This window comes from Gastrolobium bilobum, unplaced genomic scaffold, assembly GCF_033153095.1.
Source record: "Gastrolobium bilobum isolate Gb01-03AN ecotype WA unplaced genomic scaffold, APGP_CSIRO_Gbil_v1 utg10499, whole genome shotgun sequence".
NCBI classification, from domain to species: domain Eukaryota; kingdom Viridiplantae; phylum Streptophyta; class Magnoliopsida; order Fabales; family Fabaceae; genus Gastrolobium; species Gastrolobium bilobum.
In genome coordinates this window covers 104,288-128,602 of record NW_026897582.1, presented here as the reverse complement: position 1 = coordinate 128,602, position 24,315 = coordinate 104,288, and the positions used below count along the sequence as shown (strand labels likewise).

Genomic DNA, 24,315 nt, shown 5'->3' with positions numbered 1-24,315 from the left:
TATATAGTGTATATATATACACGAAAGAATAACTTATATATCATTAACTAATGTGCGTATGTAACCAAAAAGATGATTTATCAATCTAACTAAACTAACCGGATTATGCTAATATATTACTACAGTTAAAGGACGATTGGGGTTTAATTAAATATTAGTTGAATTAATTTGATTAGTAAAAAAAAAAACAATTAGTCACCCCATTTTTTTTTTGATACATTAGTTACCCCATTTAAATAAGAGATACAAATTTAATTTGATGTAATATAACTGGAAAAAGTTTTTTTTTTTTAATATCACTTATTTATGTATCTCCACGTCATTAAAAGAGCTTAACTTTTAACATTAATTAAGACCATGCAAAATGAATAATTAAAAAAATTACATTAATAATAGAACAAAAATAAACTCTAGTACGGTTTGAGAACGGAGTTACATTTTATTATTCTTATTATTATTAAGCTTCAGGGCCGAATTCATGAGGTTTTCCTTTTTTTTATACGAATTCATGAGTTTTGTATTGAATCAGAATCCATCCTTAGTCCAACTTAAAGTATTTATTACGAAAAAAAAAATATAAACTAGCCAGAATAATTTTTTTAGCACAAATGATAATTGAATTTAACATATTTCTTTTAATCACAAAAAGTTGCACAATGTTACTACTAGAACTAACTTAAATCATATTATTTTATGATAAAAAAAATAAGTTTCACTTAAAAAAAAGTGAGACATCCTAAGATATACAATAAAAAATAATCAGGTTTTATCTGTGGAATAATGCAATGCATTAAACATAGCGGTCTTATGGCTATTAAATATTCATTTTTTATAAATAACTTTTATGAGAATTTGTTTGGGGGAATTACGTATTAAATTTATCTTGATTAAAAACAGGCCTCAGTTTTTAAAGAGGGATACAAAAATCAATTAGCAAGGCCTGTCCTAGGCCCAGATTTAGCCCAAAGTAGACTAACTGGGTTGGTTTTCCCCTTTCATTCAACCCACTCACTGCCCCAAAATAAATGAAGCTACTACAATGGGGTTATTACAAGCCCATGGATTGGACCCGTACCCGACAAAACCGATTGTTAAACCATCCTTAGCACTCATTTCGATTTTGACTAAGGTGTTGGGAATGCAATGCTCCAACATTCGTTGAGGAATGAATCGGTTAAAGGCAATTGGTGCTAACCTCAGATTTCTCGACTCGCCACTCGCCATCAGAGTCATTGCAACTCGGTCGCTGGAACTCACTCGGAATCAGGTGACTCATTTCTCTCTCTATACTCCATCTCCCATTGTGGATCGCTTTCCCAACAATTATCAGAAGCTTTATTTTTCTTCGAAACCGAACTCCATTGCAGAGCTTGTTTTGATCAGAGATTGGTCTGACAGGATAGTGCGTGAGTTAGGAAAACGTTGCCAATCTCTGACCCATGAATCTGTTATCTACGTTTTGTGGCGATTGGATGAAAACCCAGAAAAAGCTTCGTTTTTTTTCAATTGGGTCAGTGAGAAAGAATGGTTTAGAGCAAGTTCGTCAGTGTATAGCTTAATTCTTAGAGTCTTAGCGAATAAGGAGACGGTGAGACAATTTTGGATTACTCTATGGATGATGAAGGATAAAGGGTTTTATCTTGATAGAGAGACTTATTTGGCAATTTTAGCTGGTTTTAGAAGGGAGAAAATGAAAAAGGATTATGTGGCTCTGACCCACTCCTATAATCGGATGATTCAGGAAAATGCAATGGAAAGTGTTGTCACCAAGGTGGTTGGTATTATTTCAGGGTCTGAATGGGGTAATGAGGTTACCAATGAACTAGCAAAGCTTAAAATTCAACTGTCGGATAACTTTGTAATAAGAGTTTTGAAAGAGCTTAGAAATTGTCCTTTAAAGGCTTACAAGTTCTTTCATTGGGTTGGGGAGCAATCTGGTTATGAGCATAATACAGTGACTTACAATGCTATTACAAGAGTTCTTGCCAGGACTGACTCAATTGAAGAGTTTTGGCGTATTATCGAGGAGATGAAGTGTGTGGATCATGAATTGGACATTGATACTTACATAAAAATATCAAGGAAGCTTCAGAGGGATAAGATGATGGAGGATGCTGTCAAGCTTTATGAGCTTATGATGGATGGTTCGTACCAGCCGTCAGTTCAGGATTGCAGTGACCTTTTACAGAGCATCTCTGCGAATGATATGTCAAATTTGGATTTAGTTTTCAGGGTAGCCAAGAAATATGAGTCCATAGAGCATACTCTCCCCAAGGCAATCTACGATGGAATCCATAGGGCTTTGACAGGTGCTGGGAAATTTGATGAAGCTGAAAATATTGTTAAGACTATGAGAAATGCTGGCTATGTGCCTGATAACATCACCTACAGTCAAGTGGTTTTTGGACTTTGTAAGATGAGGAGGCTTGAAGAAGCATGTAAGGTGCTGGAGGGAATGGAATCTTGTGGATGCATCCCTGATATCAAGACTTGGACCATCTTGATCCAAGGGCACTGTGCTGCCAATGAAATAGATAAGGCATTACTTTGTTTTGGTAAGATGATTGAAAAGGGCTATAGTGCAGATGCTGCTGTGTTTGGCGCTCTGGTTGACGGTTTTCTTAATCAAAAGAGAATAGATGATGCATACAAGTTGCTTGTAGAGATTGTTACCATGCGCAGTACATCTCCGTGGCATGGTACGTATAAGAAACTGATTGAAAACCTATTAGGAATCGGGAAATTTGAGGAGGCACTTAACCTTCTTTGTTTGATGAGGAAACACAAGTATCCTCCATTCACCGAACCCGTTGTGCAGTATATTTCAAAGTATGGGACCGTAGAGGATGCAGTAAAATTCCTGAAGGCATGGAGTAAGGGAAGTCCCCGGTCCCATTCAGCCTACCTTCATGTTTTTGAATCATTCTTCCGAGAAGGTAGACTCTCTGAAGCCAAAGATCTATGGTGCAAGTGTCGCCGCCATATAAGTAAACGTAAACAAATCCGTGAACTTTTTGGTTCAGTAGAGAATCGTATGACTGCTACTTGATACTGAGAATTTTACCCCGCTGATATGCATCTCATCTTTCTTCAAATAACTACAATTATGCAAGTGAAGATTGGTTCCACTGGTAGGATTGAACTAGTAAAAGTCAAAGGTCTTGGATTCTGTTAGAAAGTATGTAAATATTGTAAAAGAGCTAGTAATTACAAGAATATCAAATATCCTAATTAACGTAATTGCAGGATATTATCACCCTATTTATGATATTGACATACTTTTCAACAATTTTGATTCATGGTGGTCATTCATTGGTTGGTTATCACGTAGCTCTTGACTTGTGGCATGTCCTGACCTTGAAATGGGACAACTTCTTTTCTCCTAGACTTATATTTGCAAGTTGCACCTAACTTATCACAATTATAAAGTTTGATCGAGCTCTTTGGTGGATTTGGTCTTTGCACGGTGGAGAGCCTGGGTTGTACAAACCAGTGATGTCATATATTAATGGCAATTTTTTATAAGGTTTACGAATTCCAGCTTCTATGTTCATCTATCGGAGATGGATATGTTCATGCTTGAGAACTCATAATTGGGAGAAAAAAAATTGAGGTAGGAGCGCTGTTTCGGCTTCTAAGATTAGTTCATTTTTATCAAGTTCCGCTGATATCTTTGTAGTAAATCATGGTTTGCAATTTTACAGTTTTATTCTGGTTTTTTTTACGAGTGCCTGAGTTGACTACCCGTTTTGGAGCTAGAATGGTGTTATTTATTTTACACCGATACAGGATGCGACATAATATTTCGACATGTAATGTTAATTTTAAAAAATATTAAATTTTGATACATTAGAATACGTTTTAATATTAAATAATATTTTTTATTTATGTAATATATATTATATTTAATATTCAATAATTTAACAAAAAAATGGAACTAAACTTATAATATTCATTAATTTATCAAAGAAACATAAGATATTTCAAATATTTATATTAAATTCAATAAAATAATAATTATAATCCAATGAATCTAATAATTGGAACTAAAAAAGTAACATAATGCAACTTTTAAATCTTTTTTTGAATCTCTGCAATGCGTGTTGGAGTGTCGGAGTTTTGAAAAGTGTCAGAAAATATCGGATATGATACGTAAGTTTTTGAAGTGTGAGTACATTATAGGGTATTATCATTTTCACTAAAACATTGACCTATGTTAAGCTTTCCATTGTTTTGCTTTGGTTATGTTATGAAGTTTTTCCTCGTTGCTAACTTCAGATGTCGTAGCTACTAGCTAGTATAAGGCAATGTTATGAAGGATGTTAGAATTACTCACAAAATTTGATGCTAATTTGCCTACTTTGTTTTTTTATTTTTATTTTTTATTCTATTTGTTCATCGCTTGGTAACTAGTTCGATTTAAGACAAATACAGTATTAATGCTTTAAATTCCTTCCAAAGATGGCACTAGAGAAGATTGAAGACATGCTCTTATCCCCACATGTTCAGTTTCCATGCACCAACTGAGCTACTAGAATTTGATTACTTTATGCCTTTTTAATTTCACTTTATTGTTTCTTTCAAAAAAATTTGCGACAAAAGAACAAATAATAATTTAAAATTAGAAAAATGACTATTCAAGTTAATATACTAAAGTTATAAACTTTTTATCTATTATGCCAAAACATTATACAGGTAAATTTTAAAAGCTCTCTTCAATCTCGTCTATATGCATTTAATCCTCCAAAACTTCATTCACAGTGAGTGGTAAGTGTTGCAATCAATTAGGCTTAGCCCAGCCAGAAGATTTAATTGGGCTATTGAGTCGGGTTATGGAAAGCCCATGAACTGGATCCATACCCACAAAACCAGTCGTTAAACTAAAACCCTCCCTAACAATAACAGCGTCCATTTCGATTTCGTCTTTAGAGCGCTCCAACGTTTGCGTTTTTCCCTCTTACGAAGCGATGAACCGCGTGAAGGCAATAGCTGCTTCCCTCAGATTCCTGGACTCGTTGTTCGCTACCCGAGTTCTTGCAACTCGGAACCAGGTGACTCACTTCACTCCCTATACTCCAATAACCCTTCTGGGTGGGTCTAACGAGTTACGTTTTTCCAACACTCACCAAAAACTCTACTTTTCTTCGAAACCGAACTCCATTGTGGAGCTTGTTCTGACCAACGATTGGTCCCAAGGGTTGGAGCACGAGTTAGAAAAATGTTGCCCATCTCTGACCCATGAAACTGTTCTTTACGTTTTGAAGCGATTGGATAAAAATCCAGAAAAAGCTTCGTCTTTCTTCAATTGGGTCAGTGAGAAAGAATGGTTTAGAGCAAGTTCATCTGTGTATAGCTTAATTGTTAGAGTCTTAGCCAATAACGAGACGATGAAGGAATTTTGGATTACTCTAAGGATGATGAAGGAAAAAGGGTTTTATCTTGATGAGGAGACCTATTTGACAATTTCTGTGGGCTTTAAAAAGGCAAAGATGAACAGTGATTCTGTGGCTCTGACCCACTTCTATAATCGGATGCTTCAGGATAATACAATGCAAAGTGTTGTCACCAAGGTGGTTGGTATCATTTCAGGGTCAGAGTGGGGTGATGAGGTTACCAATGAACTGGAAAAGCTTAAGGTTCAAGTGTCTGATAATTTTGTAATAAGGGTTTTGAAAGAGCTTAGAAATTGTCCTTTAAATGCTTACAAGTTCTTTCATTGGGTTGGGAAGCAATCTGGTTATGAGCATAGTACAGTGACTTACAATGCAATTGCAAGAGTTCTTGCCAGGACTGACTCAATTGACGAGTTTTGGAGTATTCTTGAGGAGATGAACAGAGTGGGTCATGAATTGGATATTGATACTTACATAAAGATATCAAGGCAGCTTCAAAAGAGTAAGATGATGGAGGATGCTGTCAAACTTTATGAGCTTATGATGGATGGTTCATATAAGCCATCAGTTCAGGATTGTAGTATAATCTTAAATAGGATCTCTGCAAGTGATAAGCCAAATTTGGATTTAGTTTTCAGGGTAGCTAAGAAATATGAGTCAACAGGGCATACTCTCTCCAAAGCAATTTACGATGGAATCCACAGGTCTTTGACAAGTGCTGGGAAATTTGAAGAAGCTGAAAATATTGTCAAGACTATGAGAAATGCTGGCTATGAGCCTGATAACATCACCTACAGTCAAGTTGTTTTTGGACTGTGTAAGAGGAGGAGGTTTGAAGAAGCATGTAAGGTGCTGGAGGAGATGGAATCTTGTGGATGCATCCCTGATATCAAGACTTGGACCATCTTGATCCAAGGGCATTGTGATGCCAATGAAGTAGATGAGGCATTGCTTTGTTTTGCTAAGATGATTGAAAAGGGCTGTGATGCAGATGCTGATTTGTTGAACGTTCTGGTGGATGGTTTTCTTGGTCAAAATAGAATAGATGGCGCATACAAATTGCTTGTAGAGATAAGTAGTAAGTGTCGTATATCTCCGTGGCAAGCTACATATAAGAAACTGATTGAAAAGCTATTATTAGTCAGGAAGTTTGAAGAGGCACTTGATGTTCTTCGATTGATGAAGACCCACAACTACCCTCCATATCATGAACCCTTTGTGTCGTATATTTCAAAGTTTGGGACAGTGGAGGATGCTGCAGAATTCCTGAAGGCGTTGAGTATAAAAAGTTACCCGTCGCTTGCAGTTTACCTTCAGGTTTTTGAATCCTTATTCCGAGAAGGTAGATTCTCTGAGGCCAAAGATCTATTGTACAAGTGTCCTCACCATGTACGTAAGCATAATAAAATCTCTGAACTTTTTGGTTCAGCTGAGAGTCGCATGGCTGGTACTTGATCCCTAGAATATTCTTGAAACTGTAAGAAATTTTCATGTATGGCCTGTAATGTTATCATTAATATTTAATAGCTATTTTTAAAAAGATTTACACATTCCAGCTTTTATGTTTTTCAATCGGAGATGGATGTCCATGCTTGACAATTCATAATATGAAAATATTTTTTGAGGGGGAACGCTGTTATGGCTTCCAATGTTAGTTTGTTGTTCCGCCCTCAAGTAAACTAAAATACCAGGCACTCCGACTCAATGGGAAGATCAGAAAGTAAACAGTTCCTGTTAATACCTATCAGTTGGCTTGCTAAAAGAAGTCGCAAGTTTACATGACTCTGATGTTATGTTTGTGTTCAAGAAAACTCAAGATTGCCAAGGTCAATGCTTATCAGCCTTTTAGTGGTGCTGCTGCTAGCCTCCCATCATTGCGTAAACTCAAGCACTGCTGCATTGAACATTTGTCTTACTAAAAGTTGAATCACACCGAGACCAAAAGATCTAACGCATGTAACCAATGTTATTAAATTAGACCCGATTATTGACCCGGTCAAGGTACTGCGTCACTGGTTTAATTAGTGGGTTACTGGTTCAATCGCATGATCCGGTAAGTATATGCAAATCTACAATTTATATTAAAAAAACTATAAATATACTTAAATACTTGTAAAAAAATATACCAATTTCAAATATTTTAATATGAAAATAATAAATTACACATCATTGTCCAACAAAAGATCAATTAAACATATAATATTTGTGATACTAGGGTTTCAAGTTGAGTAAACGACATCTCTAACTATAAATCAAATCAAAATTTCTTGCATATTGCATAATCAAGATAATATTAGTGTTGTAGAAACATAATTTATGTAAGTTAATAAGTTATAAATCACTCAAATATTTTAAAAGAAAACAAATCATTTGTGTTTGAGAGTAAAAAAAAAAAGAAGACATTAATTTATGAAAATAAATTAATTTTTTTTATAGACCAGGCCGGGTCACCAGTTTTTACGAAAACCGGCCGGGTCGCACGGGATCACACCGGTTCTGTAACATAGCCGGTCCGATATAAAAATCGAATCGGTTACATAACCGATTCATCAGTTTTTGGATCAACCCAGCCGGGTCAGTCCGATTTTTATAACATTGTAACATTTCCTTGATTGAGATTTTGAAATGGGTGCTAAATCTCTCTCGACCTATTCTTATCAACATACATACACGTATACTAAAATAAATGGTCTTATAATTTTGCACACACAAAAATATATTTTCATATGATGTTATTTAATAAAATTTCTTATATTAAATTTGACAAATCCACGAATATGATTCAATTTTCTTGTTTTCTTTCTTCCTAAAATATTATTAAAAAATTACACTTCTCTCTAGAACTTTGTTTCTTCTGTCTTAGTTGGCATTAATTTTTCTAAATGTATATTATTGTTGAGACAAGATGGAAGACAAAGAAAGATATATAAAAGATTTGGATAGGCACCAACAAATGAAGAAACTAGAAAAAATAAAATGAGATGTTTTTAGGAATAGAGGAATCAGGAATGACACTTGTAGTGAGTGATAGGAGTGAGCGAGGGGTTAGCGGGTAGAGCTGATAAAACGGGCTCGGCTCGGCGGGCCAACCCGCTAAATGGGGCGAGGCGGATTGAGTTTTTCAATCCATCTCAAAAGTGAAGCGGGGCGGGGCAGACTCATTTTTTGGCGGGTTGATGGCGGGCATAGGCGGGCCGAGGCGGGTCAATGTAAAATAGGCTCGGGCTAGCGGGCCAACTCGCTCAACCCGCCAAAAGGGGCGGAGCGAGCTGAGTTTTTGAACCCACTTCCAAAAGCGAGGCGGGACAGGCTGACTCATTTTTTGACGGGTTGATGGCGGGACGGGGCGGGCCGCCCACTTTGCCACCTCTATTAGCGAGGCATTCATTTCTCTTCAAATTTATATAAATTTTGAGAAATGATAATTATTTTTATTTTTTATTTTTTTGTCATATATCTAATTCCCCCTCCTTTAAAAATCTACATAGGCCTTTAGTTGTAATGTAACAATCATTTCTATTTTTATTTTTTATCACTTAATCATAAATTTAAAGGAAAATTTTATAGTATAATTTCGTCCCCTTTCCAAAAATTTCATAGCTCCCCATTGCTTGCAGCCGAAATTTTTAAGGTACCACGGTGGTACCATATATTCAGTAGGGAACACCAATCAAAAATAGAGAGAAGATGAAAGTGAGATGAAAAAAATAAAAAATAAAAAAATATATGTAAGTAGTAGATTTTGAAAGGAAGTGGTATACACCACCGTTGCACCAAAAGTTTGCTCGCTTGCAGCTATCGAAGTTGGAGGATAATTGATCATTGTGGCTTTGTGTTTAATTTTTTTTTACCACTTTATTTTTATTTTCAAACTATTTATTAATTTTAACCTTTTATCAAAATTATATATCACTCACGTCGAGTAAATAATTACTTTTGCAACCCTAATTAAGAGAAAAATAAATAAATGAATATTCCACTTTGGCACTGACCAAATGGCCACTCATGTTACTTTTGCATCCCATAGTCACAAAAATTAGGATAACAAAGACAAATCGCTTTCTCATCAACCAGAAGAGAAGTTCCGTGTGTCTCAGCTTATCCCTTTCCTTGTAGCAGTTGTGAGGCAGTGATATCCTCGAAACTAGTAACATGGCCATGGCCCAATGAAGACAAAGCTATCTCAGAGTCACGGTACGCAATGAAGAAGAGGCAAGAGCTTGAAGAACAACATCACCAAGACTTGGAAATATTGAAGGCCGTTGCACAGGCCTGGTACAGCCACTCGGGTAGTTCTAGGCCTATGAGTGAATTTGATGCACGTCGAAGAAATTTCCATGGCAAGCCTTCAAGGTTTAAGCTCGAAGCATTAAACAAGTCATCAACTAAGGACACAAGCCCTTCCACTCATTGGAATTTTCAGCAGTCACTTTGGGACTCCTATGAGCTCGTGACAGTGTCCAGAAGGATAGAAACAGGGTTGGCTTTAGATAACCCATTTGATGACTTATGTGGTTCCTTTCGAATCCAAACAAGGCGTAAACAGGAGAGTAAGAATAGCCTCAGGAATCTGTTTAATCATATGTCTTCTAGGCGATTTAATGCCTCCAAAGTCCCACAGGAAAATAACACATGAGTTTCATCTTCTTTTATTAAAATAGCCACTTTTATTTTTTTGTTTTCGATGTCTAATAGCATCAGTTTGATTTTGTTTTGTTTGAAGGATGTGTGAGGATGCTGGTACTCAAGTCACAACAGGTAAAGTTGAAATAAACAATAAACCATCTTATGCTAATTAAAATATACGGTTTAATTTTCTGCCGTTACTACAGATAAGTTATCATAAACTTATCTGCAATAAGTCCAATACAATATTATTTTGGGCGGAAATCATGGTGTTTTTATAATTTTAATTTATTTCAGAGTTATTATAGTCTTTATAATTATAATTTTCTAATCGGCAAAAATATGTATTTTTGTGTAAAATATATTGCAGATATACTGCTCTATATGCTTCATTAATAATTCTTACATGGAAAAGTTAAGTACTACATGTATAAAACACCATTCCTAGTTTGACATACATAATGGCTGGCAAAGCAGGCATTTTATTTCACACAAGCATATTGCTGATTTTGGTATATTAGGCAACCTGGGTAGCAAACTGGATTCATGATCATAATAAGCTTCTTAAAGCCTAAAGGTCTTCCACTTTTGCAATTCAAAGCCACCCTTGTTCTTCCTAGGGTAGTCCTGATTGGTTTCAGCATCCACGTTTTCTTCGTAGATGACTTCAGCAACCCCATTCTCAGGAACCGTGGTTTGCTCATACTCTTCTACCACTGCAAGCCTCTCACGAGTTTGTGGGTTGTGATGCCCACCATTGAATCCCTTATCTTCCTCAGAGTTAACCTTCTTGGTGAAGACCTGGTGAGCATTGGGGTACCGAGGGACATCAGGGAGAACACTGGGAGTCCTGTGCACTTTTGAAATGTGGGCATGGTAGTCCTGAGAGCGCAACATTGCTATGCTCTTTGTTGGTTTTTGCTCACAAGTACAGGAATAAGCACATGAGTAATCCTACTAGCACATGGTGCAACTTATAGGCAGAATGGCAGATATACATGCTTTATTTTATTCTCAAATTGACAGGATTGAATCTAATTCCCTGGCTTTTGCCAATTCCAAAAGTTGATTCAACTAGTAATTTAGATTCCATTCCTCAAACATTCAATACCGGAAGGGACAGAGTAGAACATTGGATTTAACATGTGTCCAAAAAAAGAATGGAGCTGATAATATATCTCATATTGTAATGAAAAAAGGGTGGATCATAATCCTGATATATCGCTAGAATTGACATGTGAATAATTGAAAATAGCTGCAGAATACAGAGGTACAATTATTATGGGCAAGTTGTTTAGAGAGGGAGAAATTCCTTTACTATAACTTTTAATTTTGGATGTCAGTTCACACATTTATTCTGGAAACACTATCAGGATACCATCCAAGAGAATAGAATTCTAGCCACGTTTTGAGAGAGCCTTATGGTCCCGAAATTGTACTAATAGAGAGCCTCACTTTCATAAAAGAACTACTGTTTAGCTGGACGTGGACTCAACACTGCACTTGATTTGACAAAAAACAAGAATGAGACACCATGCAGTGTTTGCTTCCCTAATAAGCATTGAATAAGGCAGCTAAGAAGATATTGGGTTTCTTGGCGGTGAATTAGAACGAGACAATTTCCCTTCCTCTTAACCTTTCAAACATTAAAATAAAATAAAATAAATTTGCCAACAATGAAAGTCCAAAACATTGATTAGGGAAGACAATACATTCATAAACTTAACTGAATTCTATTTTTATATTTAAAAATTAATATTAATTATTTTTATTAAAAACTCTTCCATTAGCACATAAAAAATATTATGAACATAAATGTAAAACACTAAAATTTTCTTTTAATGCCCCCGACATAATCAAAACCTGGAGAAAGGTTACACTCTTCTATTGTTCTTCCCCAACCATGATAGAGGACTCCGCGCTGGATTATCATTAATGTTCATTTTTCGGAAAACAGAAGTGACCTTTGAAAATTGTAAGCTTTGCAATTGCATTTGGTAAGTTCTTGATTTGGTAATTTGATAATGTTGGACTTTTCCTCCTCAATGTTGTATAAGGTCCAACGTTACTTTTGTTGAACTCAAAAAACAATAGTTTCCACTTTTAATAGTCAAGAACCCTTTTTCTCTCCTATATAAGCTTGTGGTATATGAGAGGTTAGGGTTAGACATTTTTTAGAGAGATTTAAAGAAAAGCTTAGAGCTTTGTTTGTGTGAGCACATCTAGAGAGAAGTTTGAATACCACCATTATAGGTAAGTTCTGAGTGTATCACCATTTGTTCGTGAGATTTTTTTTATTCTTGTAACTCATTATTTATATAGTGTAAGTTTGATTCTGAACTAGTATCTCATGGGTTTTACTTCTTCACATTGGAAAATGTTTCCCACGTTAAAAGATTGCTATGTTTCTCTCTCCTTCTGCGTTTATCGTTTATGCTACGCACAGGCCAACCTCTGATTGCCGATTTTGATATACGACACACTGTTGTACCGTGTTGAGGGTACTGAGTTCTCAATAGATAATTCAGACCTATAGGACATCAAAAAGAGATAGTTAGATTTGGATTTTTATTTGTTCTATGAATTCTGTTTGGCTCTTGGTTCTTGGTGATCCAATGGATCTCAACCTAAAAGGTGATCTGATGGCGGTTTGATTCGTTTAAAATAATCATTTCATTCAAAATGCTCAAGTCGTTAAGTGATGGAACTTCAATAATTTTATATTATTACCTCTTTAACACATCCCCTAATGCAACAGCTTGCAAGCTCTGATGTGTTATATTGAAAAAACATGAAAAGTGCTTGAGAAAAAAAAAAAGAAATCTAAAATTGATAAAGTTCATACAGCCCAAGTCATATATACAGTTACGCAAGTTCAATTGCATATAAAACTTTTTGACAAAATGCAAAAATCTTAGCGGACTCAATCAAAATGAGTGCTTGTTGCATAAATGGCGAGTCTATTGAAAGTCACTAACAATCGCCCACCCATACTATAGTTAACAGGTTTTAGTTAACAGGGACTACTTTAGTTAAAATATCTGCTAGATTATAAGCAGTATGAATTTTCTCAACAAGTACTTGACCATTTGAAATGACATCTCTCATGAAATGCAGCCTAACATCTATATGCTTTGTTCTTTCATGGTATGCACCATTTTTGGACTGACTATTATGACTGTTAGACTTATTTTGTCCATTATGATTGAAGTTACTAGCCTCCCCTTTGGTATTTACACGCCCCTTCATGCTACATCTCCCTTTAACAACCAGCCCTTACCCAGATGATTTTTTATAAGCTGAAACTTCCAACTCCTTGGCTCTAAGAGCCTCTATAACCTCTTCAAAGGTCATATTTGGCCTGCCATACTTGATGGCAGCCTTCACGTCCTTATAGGAATCTGGGAGAGAGTTAAAAGAGAACCACAATTTGGTCCTCTTCACTCACTTTAGAATCTGCATTAGCAAGGCTCAAGGTGAGTTTCTTGAATTCATCAAGATTCTCATCAATAGTCTTGTTAACATCCATTTTAAAATTTATAAAATTTTCCTTAAGGTACATTTTATTAGATAAAGATTTCACCAAGTATATTGACTCAAGTTTAGTCTAGAGTTGGTAGGGATTAGTAATCTCACTAACTTGTCTAAGGACATTGTCAGTGAGATGGAGAACAATCAAGCTATGGGCTAACTCTTTCATATCAGACTTTCCTTCACACAGGTAAGTCTTTCTCCTCTCCTATTGCTTTGGCACATTTGTTATTGATCAAGACAACTTTCATCTTGATCCTCCACATGTTAAAGTCGCCTTTATTGTTGAATTTCTCCACCTCCACGTGTGTACCTCCCATCTTGAACACACCAGCGACAAATAGCACACAAAGATTGTTGAAGATGGATTAGAAAAAAACAGAGAGCAAGAAATAAAAAAATTATGACACAGGCCCAAGAACCTATGCTCTTGATACCACTGGTTCTGTACTCGAACAAGAATCTCAAGAATAAACCTATTTTCACCTGCTAAACAGAGATTAAACCCAAAAGAACACAACACCTCTTCACGATAACCTCAAAGCCTCACTCTCTCAATATACCGCACAATCAACCTAGGGAAGGACCCTAGATCATGGTACCACACTTGCAACTACTCTCACAGAAAACACACACTCACAAAAAGAGTAGAGAACTAACTAAGATGATTGAAGAAAACCATAAACCAGAAAAGGGAACCTTTGAGAAAAGAGAGAGCTAAATTCCTATTGTTTGTTTTTTACAAAAAGTACACACGAAAAAAGCTAATCCGGGTGAAATTTGTAAAAGTAAAAATAGTGATAATAACTCAACAAATCATACGGGCCAGAAATAGTACTAGTAAGCCCAAACCCAAAAATAATAATTTTGCAAATTATTATAACCCAATAACCAGCATCACAACTCTTTAGGATCAAATCATTTGAATGATTCATTCATTCATTTCATATGAAAAATTAAAAAAATTAGAAAACTATTTTCATTTACATCAAAAACAAATAATTAATATTAGGGTTTTATTAATCTCATGTTAAAGGAGATAGTTATCTCATGTCATAGAGACAAACTAGTGAGCTCCACCACCTTAAAAAAGAAAAGAAAAAGATGGCACAATTATCGAAGAGTGTGTAGGAGAGAAAACTTGTCTTATGTGACATGAGAATAGTTTTTCCCTTAATATTATTATATTTATTTTTTTTGAATTAATTATAAATATATTTTTACTTATTTACTTAAAAATAAATTTACGTTAAGATGAAAATTTTTATATTATCTATCACTTAATATCAGTTATAATATTATCTATCACTTAATAGTTGCAGTGTTTTATAATCCGGATTGATAAAATTGGGACTTGGGAAATTAGTAAAAGGAGATTCATAATTTGGGGACTCTACATATGATAAAATTCAGAGTGTGAGACTTGAGACTGACACAAGCTTGGATCTGCTCCACCTCTTCCACTGGCCAATAAGAATGAAGAATCCAGACTTTCAGCCAATCAAAATGCAATGGGTGGGATTACCCTATCCCATTCCAGAGCATTCCCACCATACAAAGGGACTGTAGAAATTGGACAAAATATTTCACTTTTCACATTGGTTTAGAATTAAACCCTCAGTTATTAATTAGAATACACCTTATAATATTTGTTGTATAATTTATATTATACCGATTGATCCGGTACCTCCACTGAATCAGTTGGCCAAACTTTAAAAAACTGATTAATATACTCAAGCATTAAATATAATATCAAAAATTATTATATCTTTTATATTCGAAATTTGTGCAATAAGCTGAAAAAATAAAAACAAATGTTAATATTTTATACAATTAACAAAATTTTATTTCTTTTTAGGGTCAAATGATTTGAATAATTAATTGATTAATTTCACTAAAAAAATTTAAAATTTTTTCCCAGGAATTTACCTCTAAAATAAATAATTTATTATATTACTTTTGTATTTGATATTGGGGGAAACAAGTTGAAAACATAAAAAATAAATAAATGTAGACGGCCTTTTTTATAACATTAAAAATAAATTATTACTTGACTTAATGAATAAAAAAAATATTTAGATTACTTCGTCTAAATTATATTTACAATTTCTTTTACCTTATAACCCCTTATAATTATTTTATTAATATTGGATCAAAATTAATATAATAAGTCTCATTTGATCTCATTTTCTAACTATTAATTAAACGGTGATCCATTGTAGGAGATTGTAAGACTATATATATATATATATGGGAATAACATCTATTCTTTTAAAGGATATAAAATTATATCATTTAGATCCTAACCGTTGATTTTCGTCTATCAACGATTATAATTTATTGGATTAAAATTATTAATTAATTAATAATAAATTTGGCCCATTAAGTTTGGCCCAATAGATTATAACCGTTGATGGACGGAAATCAACGGTTAGTATCTAAAAGGATATAAATTTATATCCATTAAAAGGATAGATGTTTTTTCTTATATATATATATATATATATATATATATATATATATATATATATATAAGAAAAATATTTCTCAAGCTGCTTGAGATATATTTTTCTCCGGTCACTCCAAAACTATGTCGTTTTATTTATTTATTTCCTTATATTAATTGATTCATCTTTGAATGGTTATGGTTCTCTTTTTCTCTCTCTTCCTTTATTACTGTTGATCCATTTTTGTACGGTTATGATTTAGTAGTCGGAGATAAAGTTATCTAAAGCAGGCATGAACTTACATGCCTAAAATTGATTGTTGGAACAAGACTTGGACCTGTATAAAAGCAAGTTTAATAAAAAGGTCTCAGGCTCCAATTCAAAAGTTCGACCTTAGAGCCTCTCAGGCTGGCCCAGTATATTAATTTTTATTTTTTTTTTATATTTTTTTTTTTTTTTGATAACATTAAGGGGCGAAGCCCCAATTATTTTATATTTTTTATACTACTTGTAATAACATTTTCTCTCTCCTTAATCCATTGCACCCCATTTTATAGGTTAAACAGATTTTTTGAATGATTTTTTTCTATATTATGTTGTTTGGGTATACATTGAATTTATGAATATTTATGGAATTACTAGGGCTTTTGATTGTATATTTTGTTTGGATAAATTTTTGTTGTCTTAATTTTTTTAAATGGGCTAAATCAGGCTTTATTTTTTGTAAATAAGTTAGGCTATAGGTCGATAATTATATTCATAACAGGTAACAGTCTTGGTCAGGCTGACACATTTAAACAGAGGCTTAGCCTTTTAAGACCAAAGCTCGGTTCGGCTCAACCCGTTAACACCTATATATATATATATATATATATATATATATATATATATATAGTGTTTCTCATGTTATAGGAAATAAATTTATCTCTATACACACGTAAATGTGTGTGGGACATATATTTTTTTATAGGTTCATTTTTTCTAATGTTACTTTAGAAAATTTTGTCTAATATTTACCGAAACGACGTTGTTTTGGGACGAAAATCATGTGATGGTAATTTTAATTTATTTCAGGGTTATAATAGTCTTCATCATTCTAATTTTTTAATCTTTCAACCTAAAACGATGTCGTTTCGTTGATCATTAGACAAAATTTTCTAAAATAATATTAGATACTTTATTTTCTTTTTTTATCTCTCTTTTCTCCTCACATATTTGTAGGAGAATGAGAAACATTAAAGCCACTAAGTGTTTTAAAACTTCGCCTTATCCCGGGGTCGACCTCTCCGGGTCACTGACCCCTCTCTCTGAGGGTTCGAGTTAGTAATTAGACTCTACTTGCACGTTGACCCTTCTAATTCCTGAAACCTTCCGGTTGAACCCGTGACTCCCAAATAGAGGGGTCACTGCATTTAAAAAAAAAAAATTATACACGAAATGACGTCGTTTGATGTGTAAAAGAAAAAACAATTAGAACTAGATCTGAAATGTGAATCGTTCTTCTTCTTCTCTTTCGATCTTCTCTTCCAGACCCAGTCTCCTTGTTCTGATGATCTCCTCCATCGTGTGGTTCTTCTCTCCCCACCGTTAATTTGTCGTGTCGCAACCTATCCTCCGCTATTCTCTATTGGGTAAGGGATCTCCTCTCACATACTGTTGTAGGTGCATGAGAAGGACAAAAAGAGCATGAGTTTGATGATATAACTTTTCATTAACTTCATTAGAATATGTGTTTTATTCTTTGATAGTTTAATACTTTGATTAGCTTGTGAATATTGACTTGTGGATGTAATTGGTTGAATTATGTTAAGTATATTTTAAATATTTAATGATTGGTGGTTTAATTTTTTTGAATTTTTCATATTAAATATATATTCATATTTTTTTAATGTATAAAATCGAGTCAGCGATATAATCCCGTGACCCCCTAGTTGAACCCGTTACCTCATGATCCTTGACCTCGGTCGAATCGATGGTCGGACCGAGTTTTTAAACACTTATATACATAGGGTTAATCTTTTCTCATGTTACATGAGAAAAGATTAATCTCCTACACATACAAAGTAGAGGAGAGAGAATACATGAGAGAGAAAAAATATAAAGTGGGCAATGCCATTGATTTGTGTGTAGGAGAAAAATGTTTTCTTATGTAACATGAGAAAATATTAACCCATAAGTTTGAAGGGAAAAACTATTCTCATATTAAGTTTTTCCTCCTACACATCCTTCGATAATCGTGCAACCTTTTTATTTTATTTTATTTTTTATTTTTTCAGGTGGTAGAGCCCACAAGTTTGTCTCTATAACATGAGATAACTTATCTCATTTAACATGAAATTAATAAAACCCAAGAAGGAAAAAATTATTTTCATGCTAGATGAGATAACTTATTTCATTTAACATGAGATTAATAAAAATCCATACAAGAAATTGTGAAAAAGGGTTATGTTTATCTCATTTTACATGAGATAAACAACTTTCCTACACACATAAAAAGAGGTTGGGTCCAATAAATATTTTTCTCTCTCCTCTTACCTGTGGGTCCCACTTATACTTTTATTTCTACAAATAAGATAACTTTTTTTAAAAACATAAAAAAAATATATCCCTATGAAAAAACATAGACGCTTAAATTAGACGAAAGCTAATCGAGACCAGCACTTAATCCCTGAAACTTTCAAATAGTTGGCTCTAAACTTAAAAAAAACCAAGTGAACTAAATGTTTCCACGTCCTGATATTATGCATTAAATTTGAATTTGATTCCTTGGTTGCTATAAAACCCTAAAATTCTCAGACATCCTTATAAACAGCAAAAGACGAGACAGGAGGATGCTGTGAAGCTAATTGTAATAAACCGTCCTTGCGCATTAAGCACTAAAGCCTTGGTAAAATAAATAAATGAATAACCACCAACCCTTTTCAGTAGTTACTGCTCCTCAAGTAGTAATCAGGCCCCAGTTAACAACCCTTTCTTTAAACACAGCCCAACCTACAATTATTGGAAGATTTGACCAATCATCAAACCTCGACGACCCCGCCCCACAGGGAGAAAGAACTTGCAAATGCATAATGAGAAAAAGAGCTTGTTTAAAATCAAAAAAAGGCTTCACCTATAAATAACCAAAACGATGTAGCAATATACTTATATACATACGAAAGTAAAGTGTTGAGTCATACATACGATAAATCCAACATAAGATCGATCAAATAGTGTTCAAATGCTAGGGGACAATAGCACCACAATACAAGGTCGAGTCAGGTAATTAGATAATACGTAGAGTTCCAGGCTTTAAGCATCTTCAAGAAAATGCTTTACCACCATTGCATTAACAGATATTTCAACTAAACCTACTCTCCGTTGATTAAATCCATAACAACAAGTTTGATGCTTCCATTATTTTTCTTCAGCAGCCTCTTATTCACCTCCTTGTCACGGAAACCCTACATTTACACCCCATGACTAATCAAAATTGCATCCAGGCCAACAATAAAAGCAAAGACATTCGATGATAAAAATAAAATAACAAGCATCAATAAGATCAAAATAAAAAAGCAGTCCAGAAAACAACTTACCATCTCCTGTAACTCTTCAAGTATAGGGTCCCACTCAGAAACACCACAGAGATCATCCACTGACTGCTCCAGATTGTATTCATTCATCCTCAAGATCTCTTTATTCAAATCAAATTGCATAAAACCCATCTCCTCAAGCTCTTTAAGGAGAGTCTCTTCTACAGAATTATTTCCACCAATCCCTAGAGATGATGATGGAGCATCCACAGCTGAGGATGGTTGATTTGAAGGAACAGCAGGGGCTGTTTCAGAGAAATCGATAATAGGATAAGAAACAGATGAAGGTGCAGCAGAAGTTGCGGGAAGTGAGGCAGCAGGGCCAACAGATGTAGCCTCATTTATAGCTAATTTGTTTTCCAGCTCCTGCCTCAGTTCCTCATCAACCATTTGATTCACAGGTTCAGTGGGAGCACTAGGATTGTGGGGTTGAAGAAAAGTATCATCATCAACAGGTTGAACATTAATATCTATAATCTGAGGCCCTTTGGATCCACTGACACCGAGGGGAATATTCAAGTTCAGACCTTGAGAGCTATCATAAAATGAGTCCTTGAGAGAGGCATCAACCTGCAAGTATGATTATGCAAGAGAGTAAAAATATTATTAAAAACCATTCGAAATAACACCTAGTGTCTCAGCCAAAAATTTATGAAGGGGAAAAAATGCCTTCAAAACACTCATTTTACCCGTATAAGGACCCACACACGTTGGCCAAAAAAGCATGATAATGCAAGAGAATAAGAATATTAATAAACTATTAGAAATAACACCAATTGCCTCTCAGCCAAAAATGTTTAAAGGAAAAAAATGCGTATAATACTGCCATTTTACCTGTATAAGGACCCAAACACGTTGGCCAAATTTATGTCCATATGGAGATGCCATCCTCCAGTATGATATGTACCGGCCAGGTAGCTGAGGCGCTATAAAGTCAACAGCAATGTCAAGTTCCTTCTCCACAGGTATACCATTCTCAGGAACCTGGGATGTATAATCAGAGCGAGCACTCAAAAAACTGGCATACTACAAATTCTTCAACTGAGCAAAACAAACCAAGAGAAAATCTTACAAACTTAAGGAAATGATTAAACTACAATATAAGTATTTAGCAAACCTCTAAGTCAACTGAATGAGAGTCACTAAACTTTTCTCCTCCAATCCAAACAAGTTGAGTTCCCTTGGGCCACACTAAGGTGCCATTGTTGTGCATCCGCCAGATCTTTGTAAATGCAGTAGATGGAGCCATCATAGTACCATCTATGACATTGACATCCAAAATGAACCGACTATCTAGCTTTGGCTTAGCATGCTTCAAAATAGCACCTGTTTTAAAAGTATGCGGCGGAAATGTTGGCTGCACCATAAAAGAAAGAGGTGTGAATACATAAAGATAGAAAGGGAGTAAAGAAGAGATAACGGTGATCCAAAGAGGTTACAAATTTTGGCATATGTTCATTTACGCATCGTGGCACACGAGATGAGGCACGAACAGACACCGGACGGTCCATTCTGATGTAATCAGTCTGGTTACCCATTTCGTTGAAGCAAATGCTGCACAGATCATAATTTTCTTTCCTGCATAAACAACAATAAAATTCATGGAAACACCACAGAAAGCTATTTCACAAAATCCAAATATAATAATGCACTTACACTTTGGATTTGAAACGAGGTCCAGTTATTGGATATACTCCACAGCCATCACAGCGGACCCCCTTATGGAACATACCACTCATTACCTCAGTGTGACTATAGCTCCTTTTAGATGAAGGAATACGATTGTTTGGTACCACTGAATGAACAATAGTATATGTCCCAGGAAATGAACAGTCAATGGAAGCACTAGGACTCATTGCAGTAGTCTGGGTTGAGCTGTTATTATGAGATGCAGTGCTCGTGGATGCCCTACAACTTTCACACTTACAAGCCAAACGATCATCAGTTGACACTTTACCCTTTCTGCCATCATCTGCTGATGAAAGTGGATCACTATTTACTTTTGTGGACTGAGATGAATGGGGATCACATGGAAGGGTATTGAGATCAACAGGGGCAACTCCTGCCACTAAACCAGTATTCACATTTCCGGCTTCCACCTGTAGATTGGGATTGGAAGCTGAGCCCACACAAGGAGACTGCAGATCATTTGCTTCGGAAGTGACAGATTCCTCAGGAACACTAGTTTTTGAGCTTGGACAAGCTGCAAGATGAGAATTTAGAATAAATTGTCCCATTTTGGAAATTGAATCAGCAAGATGAAGCACTGGACCTGAAGATGAAGCTTTTGAAAATAATAAATTCGAAAGAGCCATGGGTAATGGCTCATCAACTTTAGTAACATTTCCACTTGGAAATGGGTTTGAGACAGGAGGAGATCTTAGCGGGGTGTCACTTCCACTAGACCTAGCATCGAGACAGGCAGTGGAAGCAGAGTCCACAGACGGAGACTGTTGACCTCTTGCTTCAGAAGTAATACTTTCTTCAGGAACACCATTTTTTGAGCTGGGACCAGCTGCAACATGAGGCTGGCAATGAGAACTCAGAATAGATTGTCCCGTTTTGAAAATTGAATCAGCAAGATTAACAAGCACTGGACTTGAGGATGCATCTTTTGAAAGCAATAAATTTTTAAGAGCCACGCTCAATGGCTCTTGAATAGAATGCAAAACATCAACTTTAGGTTTTGGGACAGGAGGAGATCTTAAGGGGGTGGCACTTCCACTAGACCCAGTATTTTTCTTTTTCTTTTTTTTGTCAATGCCCATATGTACATCAATTCTCAAGAATTTTAAGTGCTGCCTCAGCACATCATGCAAATCATCATCATCCACAAGAGTCACCAAGTCGCCATCTTCATCAACATATCTAAGCATTAAATTTGCATCAGCAGTGAAATTGAAAAGAGAACATATCTTGGACCTCAACCCAAGCATGTCAAGATCCAGTCGATTATTCTCATCCACACGAGCACTAAAGCGCCTGAGGGTATCTCCATATTTGACCTGTACGACGGAAATGAAGCAATAAGAAAAGATTTGCAAGATTATAGAACCACTCATTTAAGACTCAGGCAAAATGAAGCCCAGCTATGACATGTCAAAAACCACGTGAAATTAATCATCAGCAGAGTCTTTACAATAATTGTTGATGAAATTCAACCAAAAAAATGGCCACTGTCTCCAGAAATCACATCATATGAAAAAAAATTAACCAGAAACTTTAAAATGTCGATCATAGATTTGACTGACTAGATCCTTGTCACATTGATCAAACATATACCATTAACAAACTAACAATGACCCGCAGTAAAAAGAACCAAGTACTATTTATAGAGCCTTCGACTAGACACACATTTTTATACAAATAAAATTCATAACAGTGAACCGTTTCAATGACATGAGGTATACCTAACCAAAAAATAAACAAACAAATAAATTAAATCAAACCAAGACTCATCGAGCAAATGCTAAGAATAAATCGAATTCCATGAAACGCATGCTTAAATTTTTCTATGGGCAAAACAAAATTATTCATACCGAAACCCAACAAGCATTATTTGGGATTTCAGTTCCATTCGTCTTTACAAAACTCGTTAAATATGAAGATGGTATAAAATTAATGTTCCGTGCTCCCGATCATCAAAACAATAAAAAGGCGAAATCAGAAAAAGGATGCACAAATACAATTCTAACAACATCGACCACGAACTGAAACAACAAAATCCCTATTAGACTTCAAACACTAAACCAACTGCTAAAAAAGTCACGAACCAAAAACGATTTATTTTATTTCCCTCAAGCAATTCAAAATTGACTAAACGCACTGCATCTCGAAGCAAAAATTTAAAAGAAAAAAATGAATTAATTAAACGCCGAATAATCAAACAACCAAAAAAAGAAGAAGGAAAAAGGGAATTTAAGATCGGAACCTTGATCACTAGAGTGGACTCCATAGCTCTCAGAAAACAAGCGAAGAACGACAAAGGGAAGCCGCGTATCAGTAAGGAGTGAGATAAAACACTGAAACCCTAACCCTAATCGGAGATAAGGCTTCTTCTACGGATCATATATGAAAAGGAGAATTCGCTAGCTTTAGCGTACCCGTTAGCCGCTATACACGCACTCTGAAACGGAGAGTAACTTACATACGCTGGTGGCTTTGCGAACAAGAAAATCTTTTTTGTTTGGATTTTTTTTTTCTTTCTAAAAGAACATAACTTCTTCCCAAAGTTAACGGTGGGACCCGCCGAGAGATTTTACCCTTCGTTGATATCAAAAATCAAATATCGTGATGGTAAGATTAGAATTTTTCTCCCTCGCAAAAGATTTAGATAATTTGTATCGTGCAAGAATATTCTTATCATCAAATTTTTTTTATCATTTTTATAATTAATTTATAATTTGTTTTGTGGAAGATCAAAAAAGTTTATCACTTTTACAATTAATTTAATCATCGTTGATTTCTGTCAATTTAATAGTTATATTTTATTGAAAATTATTGGATTGTACTTATTAATTAATTATTAATTCTCAATAAGTTATAACCATTAGATTGATGGAAATCAACGGTGATTAAATTAATTGTAAAGGAGATAAATATTTTTTGTTGTAAATATGTCCTGCTCAATTTGTATTGGGTTATATGTTTAATTTTTACCAATATATTCAAAAATATATATCAATATCCTGCCTGGGTTATATGTTTAATTTTTACCAATATATTCAAAAATATATATCATGATGG

The 24,315-nt window shown here is 34.9% G+C and overlaps 5 protein-coding genes across 5 annotated transcripts; 3 read left to right on the top strand and 2 right to left on the bottom strand.

The window, feature by feature from the left end:
- The first annotated feature begins 1,165 nt into the window (after positions 1 to 1,165).
- On the top strand, positions 1,166 to 3,256 carry LOC133308265 (pentatricopeptide repeat-containing protein At3g48250, chloroplastic-like). The gene has a single exon (XM_061508874.1). It carries the CDS (start codon positions 1,166 to 1,168, stop codon positions 3,047 to 3,049), a length of 1,884 nt encoding a protein of 627 aa, XP_061364858.1. The 3' UTR covers positions 3,050 to 3,256.
- Positions 3,257 to 4,833: 1,577 nt separating this feature from the next.
- Positions 4,834 to 6,848, top strand: LOC133308288 (pentatricopeptide repeat-containing protein At3g48250, chloroplastic-like). The gene has a single exon (XM_061508896.1). The coding sequence runs from the start codon at positions 4,968 to 4,970 to the stop codon at positions 6,846 to 6,848; it is 1,881 nt and encodes a 626-aa protein (XP_061364880.1). The 5' UTR covers positions 4,834 to 4,967.
- A 2,563-nt stretch (positions 6,849 to 9,411) lies between these two features.
- LOC133308275 (uncharacterized) lies at positions 9,412 to 10,307 on the top strand. Its single transcript, XM_061508883.1, has one exon. The coding sequence runs from the start codon at positions 9,595 to 9,597 to the stop codon at positions 10,027 to 10,029; it is 435 nt and encodes a 144-aa protein (XP_061364867.1). The 5' UTR covers positions 9,412 to 9,594; the 3' UTR covers positions 10,030 to 10,307.
- A 121-nt stretch (positions 10,308 to 10,428) lies between these two features.
- On the bottom strand, positions 10,429 to 10,974 carry LOC133308277 (uncharacterized). Its single transcript, XM_061508884.1, has one exon. It carries the CDS (start codon positions 10,914 to 10,916, stop codon positions 10,584 to 10,586), a length of 333 nt encoding a protein of 110 aa, XP_061364868.1. The 5' UTR covers positions 10,917 to 10,974; the 3' UTR covers positions 10,429 to 10,583.
- An 8,132-nt stretch (positions 10,975 to 19,106) lies between these two features.
- LOC133308283 (protein NBR1 homolog) lies at positions 19,107 to 23,730 on the bottom strand. Its single transcript, XM_061508892.1, has 7 exons — positions 23,501 to 23,730; positions 21,226 to 22,574; positions 21,009 to 21,147; positions 20,687 to 20,926; positions 20,404 to 20,553; positions 19,573 to 20,139; positions 19,107 to 19,440 (listed from the first exon to the last, which is right to left on the bottom strand). Exons 1-7 carry the CDS (start codon positions 23,522 to 23,524, stop codon positions 19,348 to 19,350), a joined length of 2,562 nt encoding a protein of 853 aa, XP_061364876.1. The 5' UTR covers positions 23,525 to 23,730; the 3' UTR covers positions 19,107 to 19,347.
- Between the last annotated feature and the right edge of the window lie 585 nt (positions 23,731 to 24,315).

Bases quoted from the DNA above. Each gene is read 5' to 3' on its own strand.
- LOC133308265 (XM_061508874.1), top strand. From the start codon at position 1,166: ATGAATCGGTTAAAGGCAATTGGTGCTAACCTCAGATTTCTCGACTCG.
- LOC133308288 (XM_061508896.1), top strand. From the start codon at position 4,968: ATGAACCGCGTGAAGGCAATAGCTGCTTCCCTCAGATTCCTGGACTCG.
- LOC133308275 (XM_061508883.1), top strand. From the start codon at position 9,595: ATGAAGAAGAGGCAAGAGCTTGAAGAACAACATCACCAAGACTTGGAA.
- LOC133308277 (XM_061508884.1), bottom strand. From the start codon at position 10,916: ATGTTGCGCTCTCAGGACTACCATGCCCACATTTCAAAAGTGCACAGG.
- LOC133308283 (XM_061508892.1), bottom strand. From the start codon at position 23,524: ATGGAGTCCACTCTAGTGATCAAG. The intron at 22,575-23,500 runs GTTCCGATCTTA...TCCGTCGTACAG, and splicing joins AGTCCACTCTAGTGATCAAG to GTCAAATATGGAGATACCCT. The intron at 20,140-20,403 runs GTAAAATGGCAG...TCATACTTGCAG, and splicing joins GTGTTTGGGTCCTTATACAG to GTTGATGCCTCTCTCAAGGA.